Genomic DNA, 23,828 nt, shown 5'->3' with positions numbered 1-23,828 from the left:
TGAGGAAAGGTGGTGCAGATGCTAAAGCAGATGTGACCATGTGGAAATATGTTGGGGGCCCTTTGGGTTCCTGTACTGTGACTCAGGTGACCCTTCCTTCTTACTGGAACAGAAGGGACAGTAGCTCCAAGATGTGAGAGCAAGAAGCTTGGGCGCCCTCCTGGCTTCACTGTAGGGACATGGCTGCCTATTGAAATCTCATTCCTTCTTTGAAGTTCAAATTCTACCTCCTTCAGAAAACCTTCCCCAAATAAGCCTATATGATTTATAGTCAGTTTGTAGCAATTTAATACCTTATTAAATTAATTCTTGTATTATCACCTTACTAGGTTGTAAATGTCTTCAGGGCAGAAATTCTGTTTCAGTTTTAAAAAATGTCCACAATGTCTAGTGTAGGGTTGAGAATGCAAAGGTGTTCAACAAGGAAGCATTCAATGGAAAAGTTGAGAGGAAGAAACCATCAGGCTCCCTAAAGTTTCCTAAGCTTCTTTCTAACTTAGAGAATACCGGAGACAGTTGGGTCATATCCCTACATCCTCAAATCAGAGGGCTGAGGTTCACCCAGTACATGGTATATTTTCCTCTGAAGAAAGCTACCCTGAATGCAAATTAAGTCTCAAAGCCCTACAAAGGGCAACCAGGAAAGCACAGTCCCTTCTAAATCCCCTTGGGGACCAGGCTCCCCTCTCTGTGTGTCTGTGTCTGCAGTGAATGTGCGTGGGTAGGGGAGGTTGGGGTGGGGTGGGAGGGCAGAGGCAGGAGGGAGGAGAGAGACTCCTTGCAGTGATTATGTGGAGGGGATTTGCTATGTCCCTTTCCTCCCCCCCCCCTTTCTTTGTCCTCTTTCTCCGTGTTCCTCTCTTTGTCCCCTTTTCCTCGTCCCCTTCTTCTGCATTTGTCTGGGAGGATCCTGGAGTGTTCTTTTGATCGACTCAATCTTTCTCTGGCACTTGAGTTCTGATTGGCTGAAGGACTTAGAAGGGAAAAAAAACTTTAATTAAGTAGATAATCTCTTCTTTGGAAGTTTGGCAGCTCCATTTCACCTCCCCTTAACTCTGTTTGGGATCGCTTACACACCAAGGAAGTTGGGGTCTGAGAAGAATTCCACCCCACTACCACTGAGGAGAATACTTTCCCATCTTACCTGTCTCCCAAGTTTTTAGAATTTTCTATCCTTGTTACTCCAGAGGATTATGTTGCTTATGAAGCCTTCTGTGTGCATCTTTCTTTTCACCTGTGTCCTCCAACTCAGCCACACCTGGTAAGTAACCTGGACTCTTACCTGGAGCTGGGAATAGGTAAATATATGTAATCTATTGAAGAGGGCTTATTTTCATTTCCAAAATTGTAGGAAACCTTGGGATCTCTCCTAGGAAAAGAATTGTTCCATGGAATAGGGCTCTTCCTAAATTTATGGCCGGTTTTAGTAAATCTTTAGGACCCTTGGCAATAAAAGAATGGATTATAAGATGGATTATAATTGCTGGACCACAAATATTCTAAGTCATTTTGGGGGAAATGGACTGTAGCCCTTTTTACCAAATCCTGATGTCAGCATTGTGGAGAAGAAGGTGGCTCAAAGCAAGTTCTACTATCTGTTGAATCCGATCTTTGAGGTGAAGGCTGGAGACAAAATTCAATGGGATCTTATTTTACACTTTCTCACTTTAATTTTTTTCAGAATATTCTAAGTAACTGCTCATATTGACACTTCCTAGAGACTAAAAATTTGCTCGAGCTACCAAGTTGGTATTGGGTTAATAAATATATTTGAAATAAACTGTTTTAGAAATCTAAACTTCTCTACAAATGTATTTAACTTATTCCATTTACAGATATTTCTAAATTACTCAGAAAATGAGAAAATGTGCGTGAAAGTGCTTTGTAAACTATAAACCATTACACAAATGATAGATGACATTATCATCATTTTCATTTAGCTCTTGGAAACCATATGAGTATCTATATGGAAATGTTAATAAGCAAGTATACAATAACATACAGAAGTAAGACCTGGGAGATGCATGTTGCTAGGGTGTTTGGAATTTCTCCCCAATTAAGACGTAAATTCAGTTTCTCTATCAGTTCTAATTTTGCCCATCTGTGTAACCAAGATATAAATCCAATTGCTACACAAACTATTGAGGAGACAAGAATAGGAATTTCTTTGCTGAAATCAGCTTCCTATACTGGTGAAGAGTGTATTCTTATCTTTAGTGATTATAGCCATCTTTATTAGAGAGTCAATCAGAAGTGTGACAAATTGATATAATATAATTTGCAAGTTAATGTAATAATTTACAACATTGCCAATTATAAACTGAACCACCAAATAACTGGTGGATTCTTAATCGGCATTTTAATTAAATATTTCATGTTTAAAAAAATCTGTCTTCTCTCTCCCTCATGAGAACAAAAAGACAAAAGGGAGAGGAGACTATTTCAGAGCATTTCTACTGAGGTCCATGGTATTCTTCAGCTGATTCAGTATCAGCAAAAGAGAAACACGAGATTCCTTTCCCCAGTCACCAGGGCAGTGTGAAGAATTGTTCTATAAAAAATACCTTTACTGTGTGTTCCTTCCCTGCTGGAGGGGGTCATGTTCATTTCATTCCGATACTGACACAGCCACACTGAAAGGTGGCTGGGTTGCTTGTCTGTCCAAATTCAAGTGTCTGGATTCAAAAAGAGACAAGAAAAAAAGAGATGTGAAAGAAAGTTCTAATTTAAAAACAAGGTTTAAGAACCCCGTCTCGCCTTGCCTGACTTTGAGGAGAAAATGTACAAATCTCCCGTATAATGCAATTAGATTTTAATTGCTTTTCCACTATAAGCCCCAATTTGAATGAAACATTTATACTTTGCCAAGAGTCTGGTTTGGGTAGCATTCAAAAGTGATTTTTAAACTTCACGTTAAATCTTGATTATTCTTATAATGGAACTATCAGGGTTTTGCATAAGGTCATCCTTTCCTTTGTGCCATGAAGAGAAATTTGACCAACCGCAGCCTTTCAGAGTTTCTCTTAATACTTCATTATCAACCTATTATGTAAGGACCTCAAAAGCATTTAACAAATAGAGAACCACAATTTCTGCTTCGCTGTTCAATTGTAGGCTTTCCTGAAATTACTGTCTAAAAGAGTCTATCAACAGAAATTCCTGGGTTTGAAAAGGAGAGAATAAAGATGACATTCACCTACAATATGCAGTTTTACTAGGTATCTCAGTGCAAGATAATTGGGTGGGGGGTGGGGGGAGGGAAGAATTCTCCACAGTTTCTTCTTGTTGGGACACTTCTGTGGATAATTTCCTTTAGTAACTTGAGAAAAATCTTTTCTTTGAATTTGTTTTTCTTAATCCTAATGGCTCCAAAATAATAATTAATAATAATAAAATAAAGAAGAGAGAGAGAGAGAGAATGGGAATGCATGAACACATAATACAGCCAAGCAGATGGCGATGGTTATAATGTTGGCCAGAGATAAACCAATTTGACCTTTCACTTCTAATACACTTATTTATCTGGAATGAACAGGCCTAGAATGTTTTTCCTTAACTCTTACCTTCATTTTATTCCACATGATGTCTCATAATGATACTGGGTCTTGCTCAGTTCTATCCATTTCTCTCTCTCTCTCTCTCTCTGCTCCACTCAGTCACCAAATCAGAAAGATGCACTGGGACACAGAGGTTAACCCTGGTTCCGCCCTCATTCTTTAACAGCGATCACTACCTCTCCTTCTTTCCAAAGGAGTTAAATAGGGTCAGTCTCTTTTCTGCTGTAGAGCAAGAATTTATCTGAAATCTTGGGGTTTTAAGGCAGCTTTTGAAATACATAATTCCTTGGTTCTCTACAGATACATTTTTAGGGTAACCTGTCTATGGCTCTTCAAGTTTCATCTGATAATGACATGCAGAACCCCTGATTAGCAAGTGCTTCAATTATCACATGTGTGGCAGGAGTGAGGGGGTGGGCCTCGAGTCCATATTCTCACCAACCATTATCTATAGTTTATTATTGTCCACGTATATCTGAAACTATTTTTCATATAGATTATGAACAAAATATACACTCATTTAAAAATATTGAATTTATGGTAATTTGTTGTTACATTAAGTTCTTGTTGAGTTCTTCCCACTGACAGATATGAACAGAACAGGTGAGAATCTACTAAACTCTGTCAGATTAAAAAGGGATTCTTATCCTCACAGAGGTTGAGAATCTGCAAACTTGGGGAAATAAAAAGTAAGGTGTCGTGAAATTGCTTTGGAATCTGGAAAATAATATGCCAATATGAGAGATTCACATGCCTAATAGCGTCCCTGCTCAATAAAAAAAGTTTATAGACCATAAAAAAAGGCCTGGGATTCGTGGAGTAGCTTGGAGGTGGATTAGGTTGGCAGCTCCACTGTAGGAAGTCCTTCTGAGGGCTTGAGACATGATCACTGAAATTTAATTCCCATCTTGTCATTGACGTCTCAACAGTGGAGCCCTGCGTTTTTCCTTTGAGTCTCTATATCTCCTGCCATAGATAAGAATATTAATATAATAGTAATTACTATCATTCACAAAGTCTGTGAGGTCTGGGAGGAGACATTTCATTACAGCTTTTCTTACAAAATCATTTTGTATAAGCGATGAGGAGGATGCCCCGTGGTGCATCTTCATTATCATGTGTGTGGATGATAACATGACACAAAGAAAGAGCTCCTTTTTGTGATATTATATAGAGAAAAGTGATGGCATTTTGTTTTAAAAAAAGGGCTAGAAGAAAAAGAGTGTCAATCCAAACACTCTCTCTCCCATGGAAAGAATTTACTATTTTTTTTTTTTTCTTTTTCCCAGCCAGGACAATTGGTTTAATGCTGCTCTATATTGGGTAATGCTATTCTCTCTGGGACTATTAATAAACGCCCCTTTTCCTGGGCTCCTTTTATTCTTTTCTTTTTTTATCCAACTGATATGATCCAATTCTCTTAATCTGCTGTCTGACATTATTATTATTATTATTATTATTATTACTATTATTATTATTATTATTATTATTATAAATCAGGACATTTGCAAAGGATTTTGTTTGCTCACATTTGGGTTAAATGGTTTTTTGGCTAAAAGATTCCAAAGATTCCACCAGAACTTTGCCGTCTACTCATCCTTAAAGACTTAGCGCAGGTATTCTCTCCTCCAGGAAGTCTTCCCAGGTTAAATTAGCTATGTCTCCTCTCTGCCCCCATTTTTTATATTTTGTAGTTCAAAAGTAAAATGTTGCCTGGTTTACTGAAGTTCTGACTGCTGTATAGCTATAGACTCCTGAGAAAGGGTAACTTCTGATTAGCTTTGGCTCTGCCCCATATCCTGGGACACAGTCTATACTCAGGAATAATAATAATGTAAACCAACAGTTAGTGAGCATTCACTCTATAACCTGACCAAAGACACACAGCTTGTCAGTAGTGAGACAGGAATTTGACTCTACATTACTTGCTGCTCTGAGCAACTACACCAAGCTGTGTCAGAAGGACTCTGCTTTGTTTCCTCTGCCCATGATTTGTAGCTCAGTAGGCAGAATACTGGACCATGCTCCTTCATGTTGTGGCCAGACTTCTTTCTCTGTCTGGCACTCCAGCTCTTCTGGGAATTTGTAATGATATGAACAGTTTAGTCTGACAAACATGCAGAAGTCTGGCATTGACAAACAGAAGCTTGTACCTGGCTAGTATTTTTATTTTTAAAAGCGTTTCTTCTGTTAGCTTATTTAAATTGTCTCTTACATTTAGTTATCCATAGAATTTATTTTTATTTCAGTCCTTTCATCTCAACGAAAACTACCTGCAGCCTCTTTGATTTGGATTACATGTATGAAGTACTGGCTTTTGCCCCAAACCTCAAATTACCTGTTCTTTTCAACATACTGGGTTTGTGTTTGTTTGGAGATCAGTTAAAAAACTTCTGTGCTATCTGTACTGTCTCTGATGTTAAAAGTTTACATATAGCATAAGGAAGCTAGTTCTGGCCATATTTTCTTAAGAATAAAGACATATATTTGTAGCATCTGTTAAGATTTCCAGGAGTCCAAGAATTATTGTGGGTGTCCTCCATTTCATCATTTTTCATTTAACGGCTTTTAAATAGACACTTGGAATCTTTAGAGCTCTTTTGCTTTTTGATTATCAAAGTAACTAGCCAATGGTAAAAACAAATTCCCCAATATCCCTAATTCAAGCATATGACTGGGAGATGTATAGAATAAATGTGTAGTGTCGATCTTCAAAAAAACAACCAAAAAAAAAAAAAAAAAAGAAACAAAGAAACCCCCACAGAACAACAACAAAAATCCTCTTTCCTATTTCTATCAGAAAGGCAGAGGAGAATTCATAGGGCTTAGAGAGAGAGGTCAATACAATTTTTCTTAGGATAAACCCTTATTTTTCAGAAAGCAGATTTTTCTTCCTAGGTAAAAGATCAGGCTGGGTTAACAGTCGGGGGAACTCTGAGCTCTGTTCACATAAATAACATTCCCACTGCCTCCCATTTGAACTATACCTACACTCTGAGGGCCTCTTGAAAGAAACTACCATCCACTTTGGACAGACTCTCCAGTCTCATTATAAGCCAAACTTTTATGGTTTGTTTTTCTCAATCTTTATTGTCAGCTCTTGTTATTGATCATGTCATTTCACTGTATGCTTCTAAGGTCAGAGTTTTCTCCAGGCCAAGAGAAATCAGACCATACAGGGATCATTTAAATTTACCATTATCTGACCAGTTCAAACTCACTTTTCTTAACAGGATGTTTTTCCAACTTCAGCACCCTCTGGTACCAGCATAGTACAAGGCTATGTGCCAGTAGTCTCATTAAGACCCTGTAAGTGAGACAATAGTTCAATCTTTCTATGCAACTCCCTAGATGAAATTCGTATGTTTACTAGGTCAAGCTTAAACCATCCTGCATAAGGAGAAATTCCCCTTCATTCAAAACTGTAACTCTCTTTTGTTACCATAAATCACAGTCCTTTTGCTTTACTCAGGCTCTCTATATCAGACTTTGAAGGTTCCGTTCCATACTAATACCAAAGACGAGAAATAGTGATACTGAACAATTTTATTCTGTCTGGCATTTCCTCATGTTAATCCAAGGTGTCTGGTAGAGCCTAGCTTGCGTAGATGATTGGTTTTGTTCAGATTATTCATTCTGTTGTTTAATTATATATTATGAACATTTTCATTTTCTTACAAAGATAGAACAGCATACATAATGAACCCCCAGAGCTCAGCTTCAACAGTTATCAACTGCTGGCTCATCTTGCTTCCTCTATACTTTCTGTAGCATTGTCAACTGTATATATTTCTCTTTGTCTAAATCTTCCAAATACTACCATGGTTCAAAACGGGAAAAGAAGGATAGGAAAAGGACTCTTGTGTCTGAGAGATCTTGAGGTAGTAATTGGAGTGAATCTTGGGGAACATTATACAGATATGACTGCCCTTGGGGGAAAAATCAAGAATACATATTAGTAAAAAGAGAAAATTTGTTCAAATACATATTTGAGTTTATTTCTGTTTGAGCTGTGGCTGGTTAGCAAAGGCACAGAAATTGATAGTTGGGTCAGATTGAGGAAAGAAAATTTTTACCATCAATTTGGATTTAGTCCCATTGAGTAATGAAAATGGTACAAAAGAGCCAACGCCTGTCAGTTTTCCTACCTTCAACTGGTCACCTGGTTGTGTTGTAAGATAATTCTTACAGTTACCACGCATACTCCCCTTCTTGATCCTGATATAAACTGATTGATCCATCAATGCAACTGAGAACATGAATATTTTCTAAAGTTTACACTACAGAGACCAATGTTACAAGATCATAAAACAAAACAAAATTCTCTGCCTTCATAACAATCCTGGAAGAGGTTCCTGCAATCCCAGACTTTCTGGGAACAGTGGTTTGCGCTGTACCTTAGCAACTTTCACTTAGAGACCACAGAATGGAGAATGAGTACAGCTTATTCCCAGTTAGAGTCCTCATTTACATGCCGAATGCTGAAGTGCTTTTTTGTAGCTCAGTGTTTCTCAGCAGAGTTTGCTACAATACATAAAGAAGGAAGGAAATGAGGACAAGGAAAGATGGCCTATGGCTCTATAAAATATCCTGGAATACAAATGACTTTTCAGTTACAAGGGAAAAGATTATCCCTTGAAAATTTGTGATTTGCTTGGGAAGGAATCTGTCTGAGATTGTTTTGCAGAGACCCATGATACACAGTTGTCTGTGGGCTATTATATTATCTTTGCCAGTAGTTACTTGGCAAGGGCTGGATCTGAGATCATGTAGGATTTTAATATAAATATTAAGGACAACTCCTAAAACTGAGGCATCTGTTTACCCTTTCTTTCTTTTTCTTTCTTTCTTTCAAGCAGTTTTTCTACTATTTTAGGGCACTGCATTATAATATAGAAGCTTCACACTTATATAAAACAGCTTGAGAATTATTTATAGGGCTGAATTCTCTTTGCAGAAAGAGAGGGAGTTTAAATCTGTGAAATAGATATGGGGATATGGCCAAAACTACACGTTTGTTAATTTTTCCTTTTATACTTATCTTGAAAAAAACCCTTCACTTGACTCCAATCTTCACTGCAATCATTTCTTTCTCTCTTTCCCTTCACATCCATACTCCTTCAATGAATCTATACTAGCTGCTTTCATTTCATAACTGTTTACTCACTGTAATCTGGCCTCTGTTCTATGTCTCTACTGAAATAGATCTCTCTACTGATATCACCTTTGATCTCTCTTGACAAATTTTTAAGTAGGAAGAAACTTGTCTTTGTAATTCTGAATCCTTCTCTTTCCTTCAAGACTTCAGCTATCTTGTGCCTTCTATTTCCTAATCCCTTCCCATAACGAAATAGGAAAGAGCCTGATTTCAATTATTTCTACTTTACAATGGATAAGAATTAGTCATGCTGGTTACTGTTAGAAAAAGCTGCATTTTAAATTTAACTCTCTCTGATTGTACGGTGAATTGTTTCTAGTTTAAATATCCTCAGGTATTGTCAGCAAAGGCAGTGAAAATGTTTGGAGCAATGAGGTATTATTTCACAGTCACCAGTAAGGCTTACCTTCTATGTACACAATTGTGTGTGTACGTACATATCTGTGTGTGTGCTGGTGTGTGTGTGCTCTGTGGGTCCGATGTTGTAGAGGCTAGAGTCACAATGAAATTTGCTCAGAAAGAGTTGTCCTCGGGCTTTCCCTAGCCCAATGCATCTTGTAAGTTCTAGGAGGTGAAAAACCTGTCCATCAGGCATTCATTCTAAAAGAAAGTTGTTTCACTGGGGCATTTCTAGCAGCTCCCCTACTCCGGACCGTTCCCTTAACCTTTTCACTCCTTTCCCCTGTACTCTCTCTGTGCCAGATCACCAGATGGAGATCTGTATCTGCATTCATTTACAACCACTTCTCCTTTTCCCTGGGCCATCACCCAAAGTTATTATAGTCAGACGGTCCCTCCTGAAGTAGGCCAACTAGAGCTTCATGACCCAGAGACTTTCTGTGGACCCCAAAGGGCAGGGAGAAGCCATAGCTGTTATTCTAGGACTTGTGGGGAAAGTGAAGGGAGGCAGAGCAAAGGAGGGGGATAAGAGGGCACTGAGAAATGCGTGCAGAAGAGAAAAAGGGAATGCTAACTTAAACTGAAGCTATATCAACCACTGCGATTCAAATGGATCTGGTCACACTTGACAAACTAGTGAGGCTGGCCTGCAAACTTACTGTGTGAGGCTGAGTTCTTTGCTGGAGGGAACTCTCACACTGGGGGAAGAGGGAGTCGTACACACAAACTTGGCCCAGTAAAAAGGTCCTGGTTATTCAAAGGGAGAAGTCAGTCTGCAGAGAGCATGCTGCTGGGTGCTCCCAGTCCTGCGCGGATCTGTGCCACAGAGCCACACAGGATCAGGCATGTGTCCTCACCAGGGCTGCTACACCACTCACTGCACAAGGTGATGTGCAGCAGACCGCTTCATGGGCTACACTCGTTTGGAGAAGGCCCCAAATAGGAAAAAATGGGTAAAACTAATTGGATAGTGGCTCCAACCGCTTGTCCACAATTAGACATAACTAACAGAGAATGGGAACTTGAAATTTTCGAGAACTTCCTAAGGGGGTAAAATAAAGTAAATTTCTTCAAATGGTATCAGGTGAAGAAGGGCTTTGAAAATTTGCATGTATGGATCTACGGATAACAAATGTTAGGCAAGAAAAGACAAACAAACAAATGAAAGAAACTTGGAGACTTTCCAAGAGCTAAAAGAGAAGCTGTGGCATTTGTATTGGGGTTGGTCCAAAGTCCCTCCCCTCCTGTCCCAGCTCCCTGGGAAAAATTTTTGCTGGTGATCAGGCTGATTATGGAGTAGGCAATTCAGGAAGCCATATAGCCCGCAAGAAAAGCTGTGTAATGTTGAAAGCTGTGGGTGTTTGTGCCCTAGTTCAAAGAATTTTGAATTGTGGTTAGATTGTGGCCAGATTACAGCCACTGAGATGCTGCAAGTTTAGGAGTTCCCTAGAGCAGAGAAGCAATGGGGAAATGATAGAAAGTCCACCGGGTTCTGCTTTAGTGGTTACCCACAGCCTCAAAACTGTTAATGCATCTGTATCTGTGGATGGTTGCTTAATAAGTGTTAAAAAGATATTTACTAATGAAGAGAATAGCAAGGACTTAAACTCACATTAATAAACTCACATTAAAAGGAAGGGGAAAGAATTTGTTAATGTGAATACTAGAGGAGTTGTGGCAAAAGGTAGTGAAGACAAGACAAAAGGACACAATTTGGCCAATCGGCTCAGATGAGAGCAAGTAACAGCAGAGGCTACGTACAGTGAAACATTATTGTGAGAGCTCAGAATGAATGATGGAGGAGGGGGAGAGGGGGAAAGATCTGATTGCTCTCTCAAATTCTTCCTGTTGGTAAATTAACTAGGGAGAAGAATGACATAGTATTAGAAGCTTGTAGGAAAAAGCATCAACCAAAAAAATGAGCTAAAGACTCACTTCAGGGTTGATGACAAGAGTGTGGATGTGGTATAAGAATATAAAATGATAGTTATGGCATTAAAGACTTCTGTGAGTGAAAGTACACGTAGTTAGCTTATTTCCTAGAGGACAGGGGGCTCCCAGATAAAGATTCAGAATCCTTCTGGGCATATTCCACTCCCCCCAAATATTTCAGTCTTGGTATGGGGAAAGTGGGCATAAACAGGGCAGCTGTAATCGCCAGGAAAACACTAACAACAAGAAAAAAGTGCAGGGAAGGAAAGAGGTCCACAGTTTTAAGACTCAGTGCAGTCAGAGACTCAGCCCCGCAAGGCAGTGACCAGTGAGAGCTTTGCAAACTACGGAAACCAGAGGGTGCTCCACACACAAAAGAAGAGAATTTGTTACTGCCCACCTATTTGTTACTGTTGCGGTTGGAGCAGCCATTTTCCAGAAGGTGGAGGCAGTAATTTGAGTCTCCCAGGCCCTCAAATTATACCTAGGTACCAGATACTTGTAGGCACCTCGCTGTTCTCCCCCAACCAGTGCATCTCAAAGCAGACACTCAGGATCATCTGCAATACAACCATCTCGGGAATGTGTCCATACGGATTCCGACCCACGCCCCCATCACCACTGCCCAACAAGAGTCTCTGGAACTGGCGGCCTTCGTGTTTACTAAACCCCGGAAGATTCTCATGCACTCTACAGATAATACACCTGGATTGATTTTCAAGTGCCTGTAATGAAGTCCATTCTCCAAATCTCCAGCACTCCAGATTATGTCTACACATATGTATGTTACGTTCTTATTTTTATGTAATTATAGATTTGCAGAAGTTTGCAAAGAAATGTATAGGCACGTCCTATGCACCCTTTTCCCAGCCTCCTCCAGTGTTAACATCTTACAACTGTAGTACAATATCCATAAAGCTTATTCAGACTTCACCTATTTTACATACTCCACAGTCTGTACGTCACTGTCCTAGACTAATGGAACACCTCTAAAAGAATGCCAAAGCAAGACAGACGGTAGGAGACAGGAGGTCGGGAAAGAATCCAGTCCTGTCCAGGCCAGGCATTAAAGAGGATTGGTCGAGCATGGTTGTTCCTCCCACTCTGCTCCACTGCACTCACAGTAAAGCCAGGGGCAGATCTGGGGAGATGCTTTTACCAAAGTCACCCTCTTCAGGCATCTGGGGACAGGGGCAGTGCTAGAGCGTCAGTCAGAGTCTTATTGAGGACTTATCCTGCTTATCTGGCCAGACCCTCGTCTCAATGTATTTGTTTTTGAGCCATCAGAAACTGCCAGCTTCCAAGGTAATAAAGAGTCTCCCCTAAAATCAGAAAGTGCCCTGGGCTCATTCTTCAGAGTCGTTATAGGAGTGGAAGAGGTCCAGGGTTGGTGGCCCGTATGCTGGGACTAAGCACACTGCTTTTGGGTGGGCAAAGGCCCTTTCTGCCTGAGGTCCCCGCACGCCGAGCCCAAGAAAGGTATCAACAGAACACTACAGAGTCTTTAGTGAATACTTTTAAAATTGCCCATTTCCTTGCGAGGAAGGCATCCTTTGAAGGGGCTCCAGGCTGGTCCCAGCACTTGGATTCAGCCGCTAGAGGCAGATCAGAAAAACTGGGAGGGCTGAGGCCCCAGAAGTTTGTCTAAACGAGTGGCTGTGGAGTCTTCCCAGGAGAGCATTCTCTCTAACGGGAGAGAAGATCCAGCTATAAAATTTATCACTGGAATTCTTTAGGAAGCCTCTCCGTTTCAGTTCAAGGAAGGAGGCTGGAGGGTGACTAGGAGGGGGTTTTATAAGAAAAAACAAAAGAACTCTTTTACTAAAACCCTGTAAGACGTTGTACACAAATGGCAGTTTTGATACCCAAGTGGAAAAGTAAAACTCTAAAATGGGTTAAAAGACATTTGCCCCCACATTTAGAAAAATGGACTTTTTAAAAGAGAAGTTTTAGATTTACAGAAAACTAGAGCAGAAAGTACAGAGTTCCCATATGGCCCCTCCCCTTCTCCCCTGCACAATTTCCCCCATTATTAACATCCTGCATTAGTGTGGTACATTTGTTTGTCCCTACTTTTTTATGCGTGGAACCCAATGTGAGCAGCAACAGTGCCCCCAAAATGTGCCCAGGGGATGCGGTGGTAGATAAAGCAGAGCCTCGTAGACATGGGTGCCTGGTAGGCATGACACAGAAGGAAGAGCTGGAGCAATGCAATAATAGAAAAGCAGCAGAGACAATGTGATAGTTAACTGAGCTTTTTACGACTGTGTGCAAAACATCCCTGAGACCTCCAAGAAATAACTTATCAAGAACTCTCCAGGATCAGGAGTCCTGGATTAGCATGTGGGAATAAGAGCAAGAGAAATATGGGTTGCAGAAAAGCAGAGCAGTAAGGGAGTACATGCTTCAGAATTAGACTGACTAGTTTCCAACCCTGTCTTTACCATTTAACTAGCTGTGTGACGCTGGCTAACCACTCTATGTCTATGTTTCAGTTCCCGTGTCAATAAAATGGGAGACATACTAGTTTCTTCCTCATACAATTGTTGTAATAATTACGTGAGCTTAAAACATGTAAAGCACTCAAAATAGTATTTTGTGTTCACAGATCAAACACTCAATAAATAGTCCAGTACCAACCCCATGGGGTTGTTATAAAAACTGAAAATGATGATATAGGTAAAGCACTCAGAAGGGTTCCTTACATATTTGATAAATGTTAACTGTTATTTGTGTGATAGAAATTAAATTTTATATGGTATCAGTATATACACTGGAAGACTAACCAAAGGAGAGGAAACAATTATAAAATTTTTATTTGGCAGTATAAAAGCAAAACTAACTACAGTTATTTATGTAAATTGCCTGCTACTTATGTCTAATTACTGTGAAGCACAATAACAGTTACACATAGCATGAAGTGTGTCAGATTGACTTTGCTAAAAGTTTCGATTATAACATCAACCCCTGTGTACATATGCTCAGTGTTCATTGTCTGTTGCTCTTGTGGAATGAGCTCCTGCTAATACAGCACGTTCGTCTGCTCACAGCGATAGAAAATTAGTGGGAACACAGGCTTGCCACAAATTGCCTTCTCATAGCTCCCCAAATCCTTTTTCAGTCCTTATTATCTAGAATTTTCTGTTGATGCTGGTGATCCTCCCATTATTTTCTCAAAACCCTTTAATTTGTTTTATAGAGTACTTGCTATGTTCAAGGTACTATATTAGGAGCTGGAGGGGATACAATGATAATTAAGGCAGCCTCTACTTGTAGTTGAGTATAAGGAAATAAAGGAAAACCTTTATATGAGGCGGAAAAAAGTTGCTGTGAGTCTTCAAGAAATTCTGGTTGTGGCTTTTGAGCTACATACTAATTTAAGAATAAGATTTTTACATAACATATTTATTAAGATATAATACATATATTATAAAATTCACCCTCTTAAAGCATACAAATCAATGAGTTTTAGTATATTCACAAATTTCTGCAACCCTCACCACAATCAACTTTAGAACATTTTCATCACCCTAAAAAGAGACCCCTTATCCATTATCAGTCACGTACCATTCTTCCATCCCTCAGTCCCTGGCAACTGTTAATCTACTTTCAGTTTCTATGCAATTCCTTGTTCTGGACATTTTGTATAAATACAAGGGTGAGTAAAAAATTATTCACACTCTGGTTATAGAAATTCTACAGAAATTTTGACTCACCCTCGTAGAATCATATAATTCATGGTCTTTTGTGTCTGGCTTCGTTCACTTAGAATGATATTTTCAAGGTTCACCCATGTTGTAGAATTTACCAGCACTTCATTCCTTTTTACAGCTAAATAATATTCCATTGTATGAATAGACCACAATTTATTCATCATTGATCACCTGATAGACATTTGGATTGTTTTCACTTTTTGGCTATCATGAAAAATGCTGCTGTGAACAGTCATGTATAAGTTTTTATTGGACACATATTTTTAATTCCAATATGAGTGAAACTGCTGGGTCATATAGTAACTCGATGTTTAACCTTTTGAGGAATTGCCAGACTATTCTCCAAAATAGCTGCACCATTTTGTAATTCCACCAGCAATGTATAAAGGTTCTGATTTCTCCACGCCCTTGACAACACTTGTTACGGTCTGTCTTTTTCATTTTAATTTAGTAGGTGTGAATTCTTGTTGTGTTTTTTATTTGTATTTCCATGATGACTAATGATGTTGAGCATCTTATCATATACTTAGTAGCATTTGTATATCTTCTTTGGAGAAATATCTATTCAGATCCTTTGTCCGTTTTCAAATCAGATTATTTGCCTTTTTACTCTTTAGTTGTAATTGCTCTTTTTTTTAAGATTTATTTTATTATTTATTTATGTATTTTATTTTTGGCTGCATTGGGTCTTCGTTGTTGTGTGCGGGCTTTCTCTAGTTGCGGTCAGCGGGGGATACTCTTTGTTGCAGTCCACGGGCTCTAGGCACGTGGGCTCAGTAGTTGTGGTGCATGGGCTTTGTTTCTCCACGTCATGTGGGATCTTCCAGGACCAAGGCTCAAACTCATGTCCCCTGCATTGGCAGGCAGATTCTTAACCACTGCGCCACCAGGGAAGCCCTGTAATTGCTCTTTATATATTCTAGATACAAGTGTCTAACCAAATATATGACTTGCAAACATTTTCTCCAATTCTGTGGGTTGTCTTTTTACTTTCTTGATGGTATCTTTTGAAGCATTAAAAGTTTTTAATTTTAAGTCCAATTTATCTATGTTTTCTTTGGTTACATGTGCTTTAGGTATACCTAAAAAACCATTGCCTGACTCCAGGTCATGAAAAATTACATCTATATTTTCTTCTGAGAGTTTTATAGTTTTAGCCCTTACAGTTAGGTCTATGATCTATTTTTAGTTAATTTTCATATGATGTGAAGTAGAGATCCAACCTCATTCTTTTGTATGTGGATATCCAGTTGCCTTGGCACTACTGGTTGAAAATACTATGAATAGGTAAGATTTAACAGAACAGCATGAGCAAAAGCATAGAGGCATGAATGCATGGATTTCCAGGAATAGCAACTGGTTCAGCTTGACTAGAGGACTGGACAAGTAGGGATATTTAATGGGAAATGAGGCAGGAAAGGTATGTAGGGTCAGATTATGGAGGGCCTTGTGTGCCCAGAGTTGGAGAACTATAAAAGATTCTTGAGTAGGATGACATCAGAATCAGGCTTTCAGAAGACTGATCTAGCTGCAGACTATACACTGAATTGGAATGGGATAAAAATTGTTAAGTGGAGTGGTCAATTAGTGGAGCTTCTACAGTGGTCCAGGTCGGAGGCTATAACTAAGGCTGTGACAGTGAGAGTCACTGAGACAGTGAGAAAGAAAGGAGGGAACTGGCAGGTGAAAAATATTATAAAGGTAAAATACACACAGGTCTTAATAACTGATTGGATGCTGAGTGGATTGAGAGCGATTGGGGAAAAAAAGACAGTAAAGTCAGGAGAAGTAGCTAGTTTGGCAGGGAAGATGAATTAACTTTTAAACGTACTGTCCTCCATTGTTACTGGCCATTTTTTTTAAACCCTTTATTGGAATATAATTGCTTTACACTGTTGTGCCAGTTTTTGCTGTACAACAAAGTGAATCAGCTGCATCTATACATATATCCCCTCACTCCCGCAACTCTGTCCCGCCTTCCCTATGCCAGCCCTCTAAATCATTACCCATTATCGAGTTGATCTCCCTGTCTTATGCAGCAGCTTCCCACTAGCTATCTGTTTTATATTTGGTAATGTATGTCAATGCTACTCTTTCATTTCATCCCAGCTTCCTCTTCGCTCCCTTCCCGCCACCGCACCCCGTGTCCTCAAGTCCGTTTTCTACATCTGCATCTTTATTCTTGCCCTGTCACTTGGTTCATCAGTACCATTTTTTTAGATTCCATATATATGAGTTAGCATATGGTATTTGTTTTTCTCTTTCTGGCTTACTTCGCTCCGTATGACAGACTCTAGGTCCATCCACCTCACTACAAATAACTCAATTTCATTCCTTTTTATGTACTGGCCATTTTTATTTCTTTTGTTGTTTGTGTCCTTTTTTTTTTTTTTAATGTTCTGTGTTCGTTTTGTTCTTATTAATATGTAAGAGCTCTTCATGTCTCATATATTATAAGCATTTCCCTCAGTTTGTCATTTGTCCTATACAAGTATTATCTCATCTGACCCTCTCAACAGCCCTCTGAGGTTGCCACATCATCCCCACATCAGTTATGGCTGAAGTAACAGCACAGACTAGTCTCTTTCCTGGGGTCACATAGCTTTTAAGTGGCAGAGCTTGGACACCGACCCTCTAGAACTTCTTCTCTCAGGTTTTCTGCCTCATAATAAGGCAAATTTAGTAATAGTTTCCTAGGAAATCATCTGTAGTTTTTTAATTTTTTAAAGAAAATAGAAAGATATAATTAAATCTTTTATAGTATTTTCTTTGCATACATCAACTTAATTGTATGTATTTGTGTTTTTCTTTTTCTTGGTGACTAGAGACTTGCTGTTTTATTATCTTTCAAAGACAGCTCTATAAAACGACTGCTTTTCTGTCTTCTAATTCTTTAACTTTTGCTTTTATCTTTTTGATTATAGTTCCCTATTTTTCTTAGTTTCACTTTGCTGATTTCAAGGAGAACACACAGTAAAAATTTTTTAAATTCTTTTAAAAAAGTAGAAAGTCTTTCTCTCAATATAACAGTGATTTTCAACCAGCATTGAGAGTGGGGAGGGAGGCTAAATATGATCTCTAGGAAAACTTTTTCACAGATAATCTACTATTCTCTTGTCTCTTTCACCAACTGTCCACCCCACCCTAAACTTTGAGGATTATACTATTATTGAGAGTGCTTTCTAAGAGCTATGTGTTTCCCTTGTACAAGAAAACTCAAGTTTTAACCATATCCCATAAGTCTTCATATGATATTCTCACTGTTAATATTTTGGAATAGACATTGAAGTTATTTGAAAAGTGTGCTTTTTAATATTAAATAGTTAAAATTTAAAAAAAAATAAACACACTGTCCTCACAATTTGACACATTCCCAGTAGAGAAGTCTAGCTTTCGTTTGGAAATGCAGCTCTGGATCTCAAGATGGAAGTCAGGGTTGGAGGTAAAGATTAGGGAGATATTGCATAATCATGCTGGTAAGACCTTGGGCATGAATGAAGGATTCTCTCCTTCCCCCCATCTCTCTAGATTGCTGTTCCTTCTGAGTTTCCTCAGATGATACTTCTTCCTGCTCCCATCCTTAAATGTGAGTTCCTTTGTTCTTTCATTCAACAAATATTTACTGAATGCTTACTATCCTCAGGCACTGTTCAAGGCACTGATAATACTTGGTGAACAAAACAGACCAAAAAAAATTGCCTAATGAAGCTTACAATCTAGTGGAAGGAGAATACACAAATAAAGATGTTAAACGTAGTGTTCAGATGATGACAAGTGCTGTGGAGAAAAATGGAGCAGAGAAAGGGGGGGAAGAAGTTGCAGTTTTTAAATATATGATCCAGGAAAGCATCAGGGAGAATGACACATTTGATTAAAAGGCCAGTGCTGGTGAAGGAACAAATTATGAGGGTATCTGAGTAAAAAGTATTCCAGACAAACATGACAGCAAGTGCAATGGCCCAGAGGCTGGAGAGTGCCTGGTGTGTTGGAGGAACAAGGGGACTAGTGTGGCTGGAGCTAAGTAAGTGTGGGGAGAGTAGTAGACTAGGCCCGAGGTATAACTGGGTGCCAGATTGTATAGGATCTTATAAACCACAATAAGAATTTGGCTATCACTCTCTGTGAGATTAAAAAAAAAAAAAAAACCCACTAGAGGATTTTGAGCAGAGAGTGGCAAAATTTGATTTATATTTTAAATGCATCACTTTTAAAAGGGACCAATCATTTTGAGCATGGATTATGGGAGAATAAGGGTGGAAGCAAGGGGATCAGTTGGCAGGACTTAATAATAATCCAGGCAAGAGATAATGACAGCTTGGATCAGGGTGACAGCAGTGAAGGTAATGGGAACCACTTAGAGTCTGGATATATTTTGAGTTGGAGCTGCCAGGAGTTGATGACAGACTGAATACAGGATATGAGGGAAAGAAAGGCACCAAAGATGACTCCAAGATTTTTGTCTGGCAGCTGGAAGAAAGAACTGTCCTTTCTTTAGCTGGGGAAGACAATGGGAAGAGCAGGTTTGAAATGTGGCAGCGAAGACTAAGAGTTCAGTTTTGGACATGTTAAGTTTGAGCTGCCTATTAAAGACTGAAGTGGAGATGTCAAGAATATAGTTGGGGGACTTTCCTTGTTGCTCAGTGGTTAGAACTCAGCGCTCCCAATGCAGGGGACCCGGGTTTGATCCCTAGTCGGGGAACTAGGTCCCACATGCTGCAACTAAGAGTTTGCATGCCACAACTAAAAATCCCACATGCCACAACAAAGACCCGGTGCAGCCAAATAAATAAAAAATATTAAAAAAAAAAATATATATATATATATATATATAGTTGGGGGAATTCCCTGGTGGGCCAGTGGTTAGGACTCTGTGCTTCCACTGAAGGGGCCTGGGTTCAATCCTTGGTCAGGGAACTGAGCTCCTTCAAGCTGTGCAGCACAACCAAAAAAAAAAAAAAAGGACTCAAACCCTAGTTCTTTAAAAAAAAAAAAGAATATAGTTGGATATGCAAGTCTGGAGTTTAACAAGGTCTGAGAAGAGCTGGGAGTGTCTAGAAAGACTTAAACCCTTTGACTGACACCCAACCTGGGTAGCGTCACCTGCAAGTGTACGTATGGGGAATGGGAAGTTTGTACCTTTGTCTAGTAGTATGCTGCTTAGACCATGTTCTGTAGAGCTGTCTCCATCTTCCACTCTTTGTTAGCATCTTTCCTTTAATTATATTACTGTCCCTAGGTGGCACCCATACAAACACTTGAATTCCTTCCTCTTTGGCTCTCCTCACATTACACATTCACTATGTTTTCTGTAATCCATATTCTGTTTTACTCCCCAAAAGCACACCTAGCCATCATCTCATTGATCAAGAACAAGACCTTCCTTCTTTGGTGCTCAGTGCAAGGACATACAGTCTTTTCTTCATACTGGATATTTTGGATACAAGTAACCCCTGCCATATGGTTCAAATATATCTGCAAATACTTCAGGGGTTAACAACCTAAGTCAACTTGTGGGAATATTGTCCAAATAACACCTACAATTGTGTCATATGGCAAGTGCTCAATTACATCTGATTGATTAATCACCTGGGCCATACCGGCATATCATACAAATCTTTACATACTGTAGGATCTTTGAGGAAAGAAGAATCTTCTAGCATCTCTGCTCATTGCTCCCTGTGACTTCAACTCAGAGTCCTCTCAAAGGAAGTCTCTTGACCCAGGCTCACCACTAAGCTTTCTCCTTTGGCTGACACCCAATTTTCATTTTATTGCTTTGTTTTCTTTCCTGATACTATGTGTTTGTCTTGTGGAATGGGAACTGGCCTCTGTCTGGCCTGGTAATGTCCAAAAGTCTTCAAAAGTTATCCCTCACATAAAGATTGACCTTCTGAAACATAGAAAGCTCAGGGTCCTTTTTTCTGAGGCACAGGACCTGGCTGACTTCTCTGACAACAGTCTTTAAGGATCAGAAAAGTTTTTTTAATATTTATTTTTTTATTTTTATTTTTATTTTATTTCATTTATTTTGGCCATGTTGGGTCTTTGTTGCTGGGTGCAGGCTTTCTCTAGTTGTGGTCAGCGGGGGCTACTCTTCATTGCAGCACTTCTTATTGCGGTGGTTTCTCTTGTTGCAGAACATGGGCTCTAGGCACGTGGGCTTCAGTAGTTGTGGCACGTGGGTTCAGTAGTTGTGGCTCGCAGGCTCTAGAGTGCAGGCTCAGTAGTTGTGGTGCACGGGCTTAGTTGCTCCCCATGTGGGATCTTCCCAGACCAGGGCTCGAACCTATGTCCCCTGGACTGGCAGGTGGATTCTTAACCACTGCACCACCAGGGAAGCCCAAGGATCAGAAATTTATCTCCAAACACATAATGGCTTTGGCAATTGTGATCATTCATATCATTTTGAATTGATTTTTAAGCTTTGCTGATATACTGCCCCCAAGAGAGTACTGCTTCTTTTTATTTGACTTAATTTTGCTTGCCAAGTTTAAAAAGTAGGCCTTGGTTTTGCTAGACTCGGTAGTCTTTTATGATTTTCTAATATTCTGTTACATTTCTTTCTGAATCTTTTCCATCTTCTCTCATATGGCAGCATCTCAGTTTATTAGTACTGTTTTTCAAAAACTACCCATATTTTAGGTGTTGTGTGTGTTCTGCATGATGCCAGCCAAGCTATTTTGACCTCTGAAAAGAGACTGAACTTTCTTAGCCTTTTCATTTCCAATCCACTTTATGTGATGGCCAGCATCTTACTGGCCTTTGGAAATGCAGGTTACACAAACTTTCATGGAATAATACATAATGATTCCTATGTTACTTTCTTCCATTACAAAGGAAAAAGAAAGATAACAGGTAATATATTTGGGTCAATTTTCAAATGCCTATACTAAAGTCTATTTGCCAAATCTCTGGCACTCTAGATTATGCATGTATATTTTTAATTTTAAACTTTTATATAATTATAGATTTGCAGAAAGTTGCAAAGAAACGTGCAGGGAAGTCGCGCACACCCTTTCTCCAGCCTCCCCCAGTGTTAACATCTTAGAACTATAGTACAATATCCATGAAGCTTATTCAGACTTCACCAGTTTCACATACACTCATTTGTGTATGTGTGTGTATGTATGTATGTATGTGTATAGCTTTTGCAATTTTGCCACATACACAGCTTTGCAAAACCACACCACAATCAAGACACTTAACTATACCATAACCACAAGACTGGCTGGTGTTACCACTTTATAGTGGTATCCATCCCCTATCTCTAACCCCTGGCAACCATTAATCTAGACTTTAGCTCCATAATCACATATTTAACCATTGCCACATAAATGAAATCATTCAGTTTATACCCTTTTGAGATTGGCTTTGCTCACTCAATATAATTTCCTTGAGGTTCATCTGAGTTTTTGTGTATATCAACAGTTCATACCTTTTTGTTGCTGAGTAGTACTCCATGGTATGGATGTACCACAATTTTTCTAACCAGTCACCCTTTGAAGGACATTTGGGTAGTTTCCAATTTTTGGTTATTATGAAATAAAGTTGCTATGAGTATCTGAGTACAAGTTCCTGAGTAAAAATAAGTCTGCACTTCTCTGGGATAAATGCCCAACAGTGGAACTGCTAAGTCATGTGGCAAGTCCATTTTTAGTTTTGAAAGGAACAGCCAAACTATTTTCCAGAGTCAGATTATTTATTTTTGGAATTTAATTATGACTCATTCCCTGGAAGGTTCTTCCACTGTTTACCTCTTTCTGGTTAGAGAACTATCCTTCTCAGAGTCCTGTGGAGTCAGAGGGACCTGGATTCAGATCTTGCTTCAATCACTAATTAGCTGGGTGAGCTTGAACAATATATTTAACGTTTTTGAGTCTCAGATTCCCTGTTTGAAAACTAGGGATAACAATGCCTGAGATAGTAAGGACCTAACAACATCAACATGTAAAATACCGAGAGTGGTGTATCTGGTAGACAGTAGCAAGTTAATGCTAGCTCTCTTCCCACTCCTTGGCAAAATAATGATCAAACACAACTCCCAACATTTTTGGTATTTGAAGTTTTAAAAATTCAAGGAAAGCATAATATTAGCTCCTTTTGTACATGTTCTTTTTTTCTTTTTCTTTTTTTTAATAAATAAATTATCTTAAGTAGATTCCTTATGCATAATTTTCCCTTGGAAAAACCATTTTCCCTTTCTTCCTCTCAGTTACAGGCTTGCTTTATTGTGCTTCACAGATCTTGTGCTTTTTACAAATTGAAGGTTTGCAGCAACCTTGCATTGAGCAAGTCTGTTGGCACTGTTTTTCCAATTGCAGTTGCTCACTTAGTGTCTCTGTGTCACATTTTGATAATTCTTGCGATATTTCAAGCCTTTTCATTACTATTATATTTGTTATTGTGATCTGTGATTAATAGTCTTTGAGGTGGGAATTCCCTAGCAGTCCAGTGGTTAGAACTCAGTGCTTTCAATGCCATGGGCCTGGGTTCAATCCTTGGTCAGGAAACTAAGATCCCACAAGCTGTGCAGTGCAACCAGAAAAACAACAACAAAAACAACAAAAAACAAAAACAAAAAAACCCCCACCACTTTGTTAGTATTGTAATTATTTGGGGGCACCACAAACAGTGCCCATATAAGATGGCAAACAATCAATAAATGTGTAGGTTCTGACTGTTCCACCTACCGGCCATTCCCGTCTTTCTTTCTCCCACTCCTCGGGCATCCCTATTCCACGAGACACAACAATATTGGAATTAGGCCAATTAATAACCCCACAGTGATCTCTAAGTGTTCAAATGAAAATAAGCGTCACTTACTTTAAATCAAAAGCAAGGACTTCCTAGGGGGTACAGTGGTTAAGAACCTGCCTGCCAATGCTGGGGACACGGGTTTGATCCCTGCCCCAGGAAGATCCCACGTGCTGCAGAGCAACTAAGCCTGTGCACCACAACTATTGAGCCCATGTGCTGCAACTACTGAAGCCCATGTGCCTAGAGCCTGTGCTCCACAATGAGAAGCCACGGCAACGAGGAGCCTGTGCACCACAATGAAGAGTAGCCTCT

At 39.3% G+C, this 23,828-nt stretch overlaps 1 protein-coding gene and 1 long non-coding RNA gene across 2 annotated transcripts in view; both read right to left on the bottom strand.

Moving 5' to 3' along the window:
- Nucleotides 1-685: 685 nt before the first annotated feature.
- Nucleotides 686-2,647, bottom strand: LOC130853275 (uncharacterized). The gene is made up of 3 exons (XR_009053712.1): nt 2,565-2,647; nt 1,145-1,288; nt 686-973 (listed from the first exon to the last, which is right to left on the bottom strand). It is a non-coding gene; the product is annotated as an uncharacterized LOC130853275 (long non-coding RNA).
- A 5,330-nt stretch (nt 2,648-7,977) lies between these two features.
- Nucleotides 7,978-23,828, bottom strand: part of SEC31B (SEC31 homolog B, COPII coat complex component) — a 63,132-nt gene continuing 47,281 nt past the window's right edge. Inside the window, exon 26 of the mRNA XM_057734923.1 lies at nt 7,978-8,081. Within this exon, the coding sequence (XP_057590906.1) occupies nt 8,025-8,081 (57 nt within the window). The 3' untranslated portion in view covers nt 7,978-8,024. The remainder of the gene's footprint in view (nt 8,082-23,828) is intronic.

The sequence above is a fragment of the Hippopotamus amphibius genome, chromosome 5 (genome assembly GCF_030028045.1).
Source record: "Hippopotamus amphibius kiboko isolate mHipAmp2 chromosome 5, mHipAmp2.hap2, whole genome shotgun sequence".
NCBI lineage: Eukaryota > Metazoa > Chordata > Mammalia > Artiodactyla > Hippopotamidae > Hippopotamus > Hippopotamus amphibius.
The sequence above is the reverse complement of the archived record's forward strand: the minus strand, read 5'-3'. Positions and strand labels throughout refer to the sequence as shown.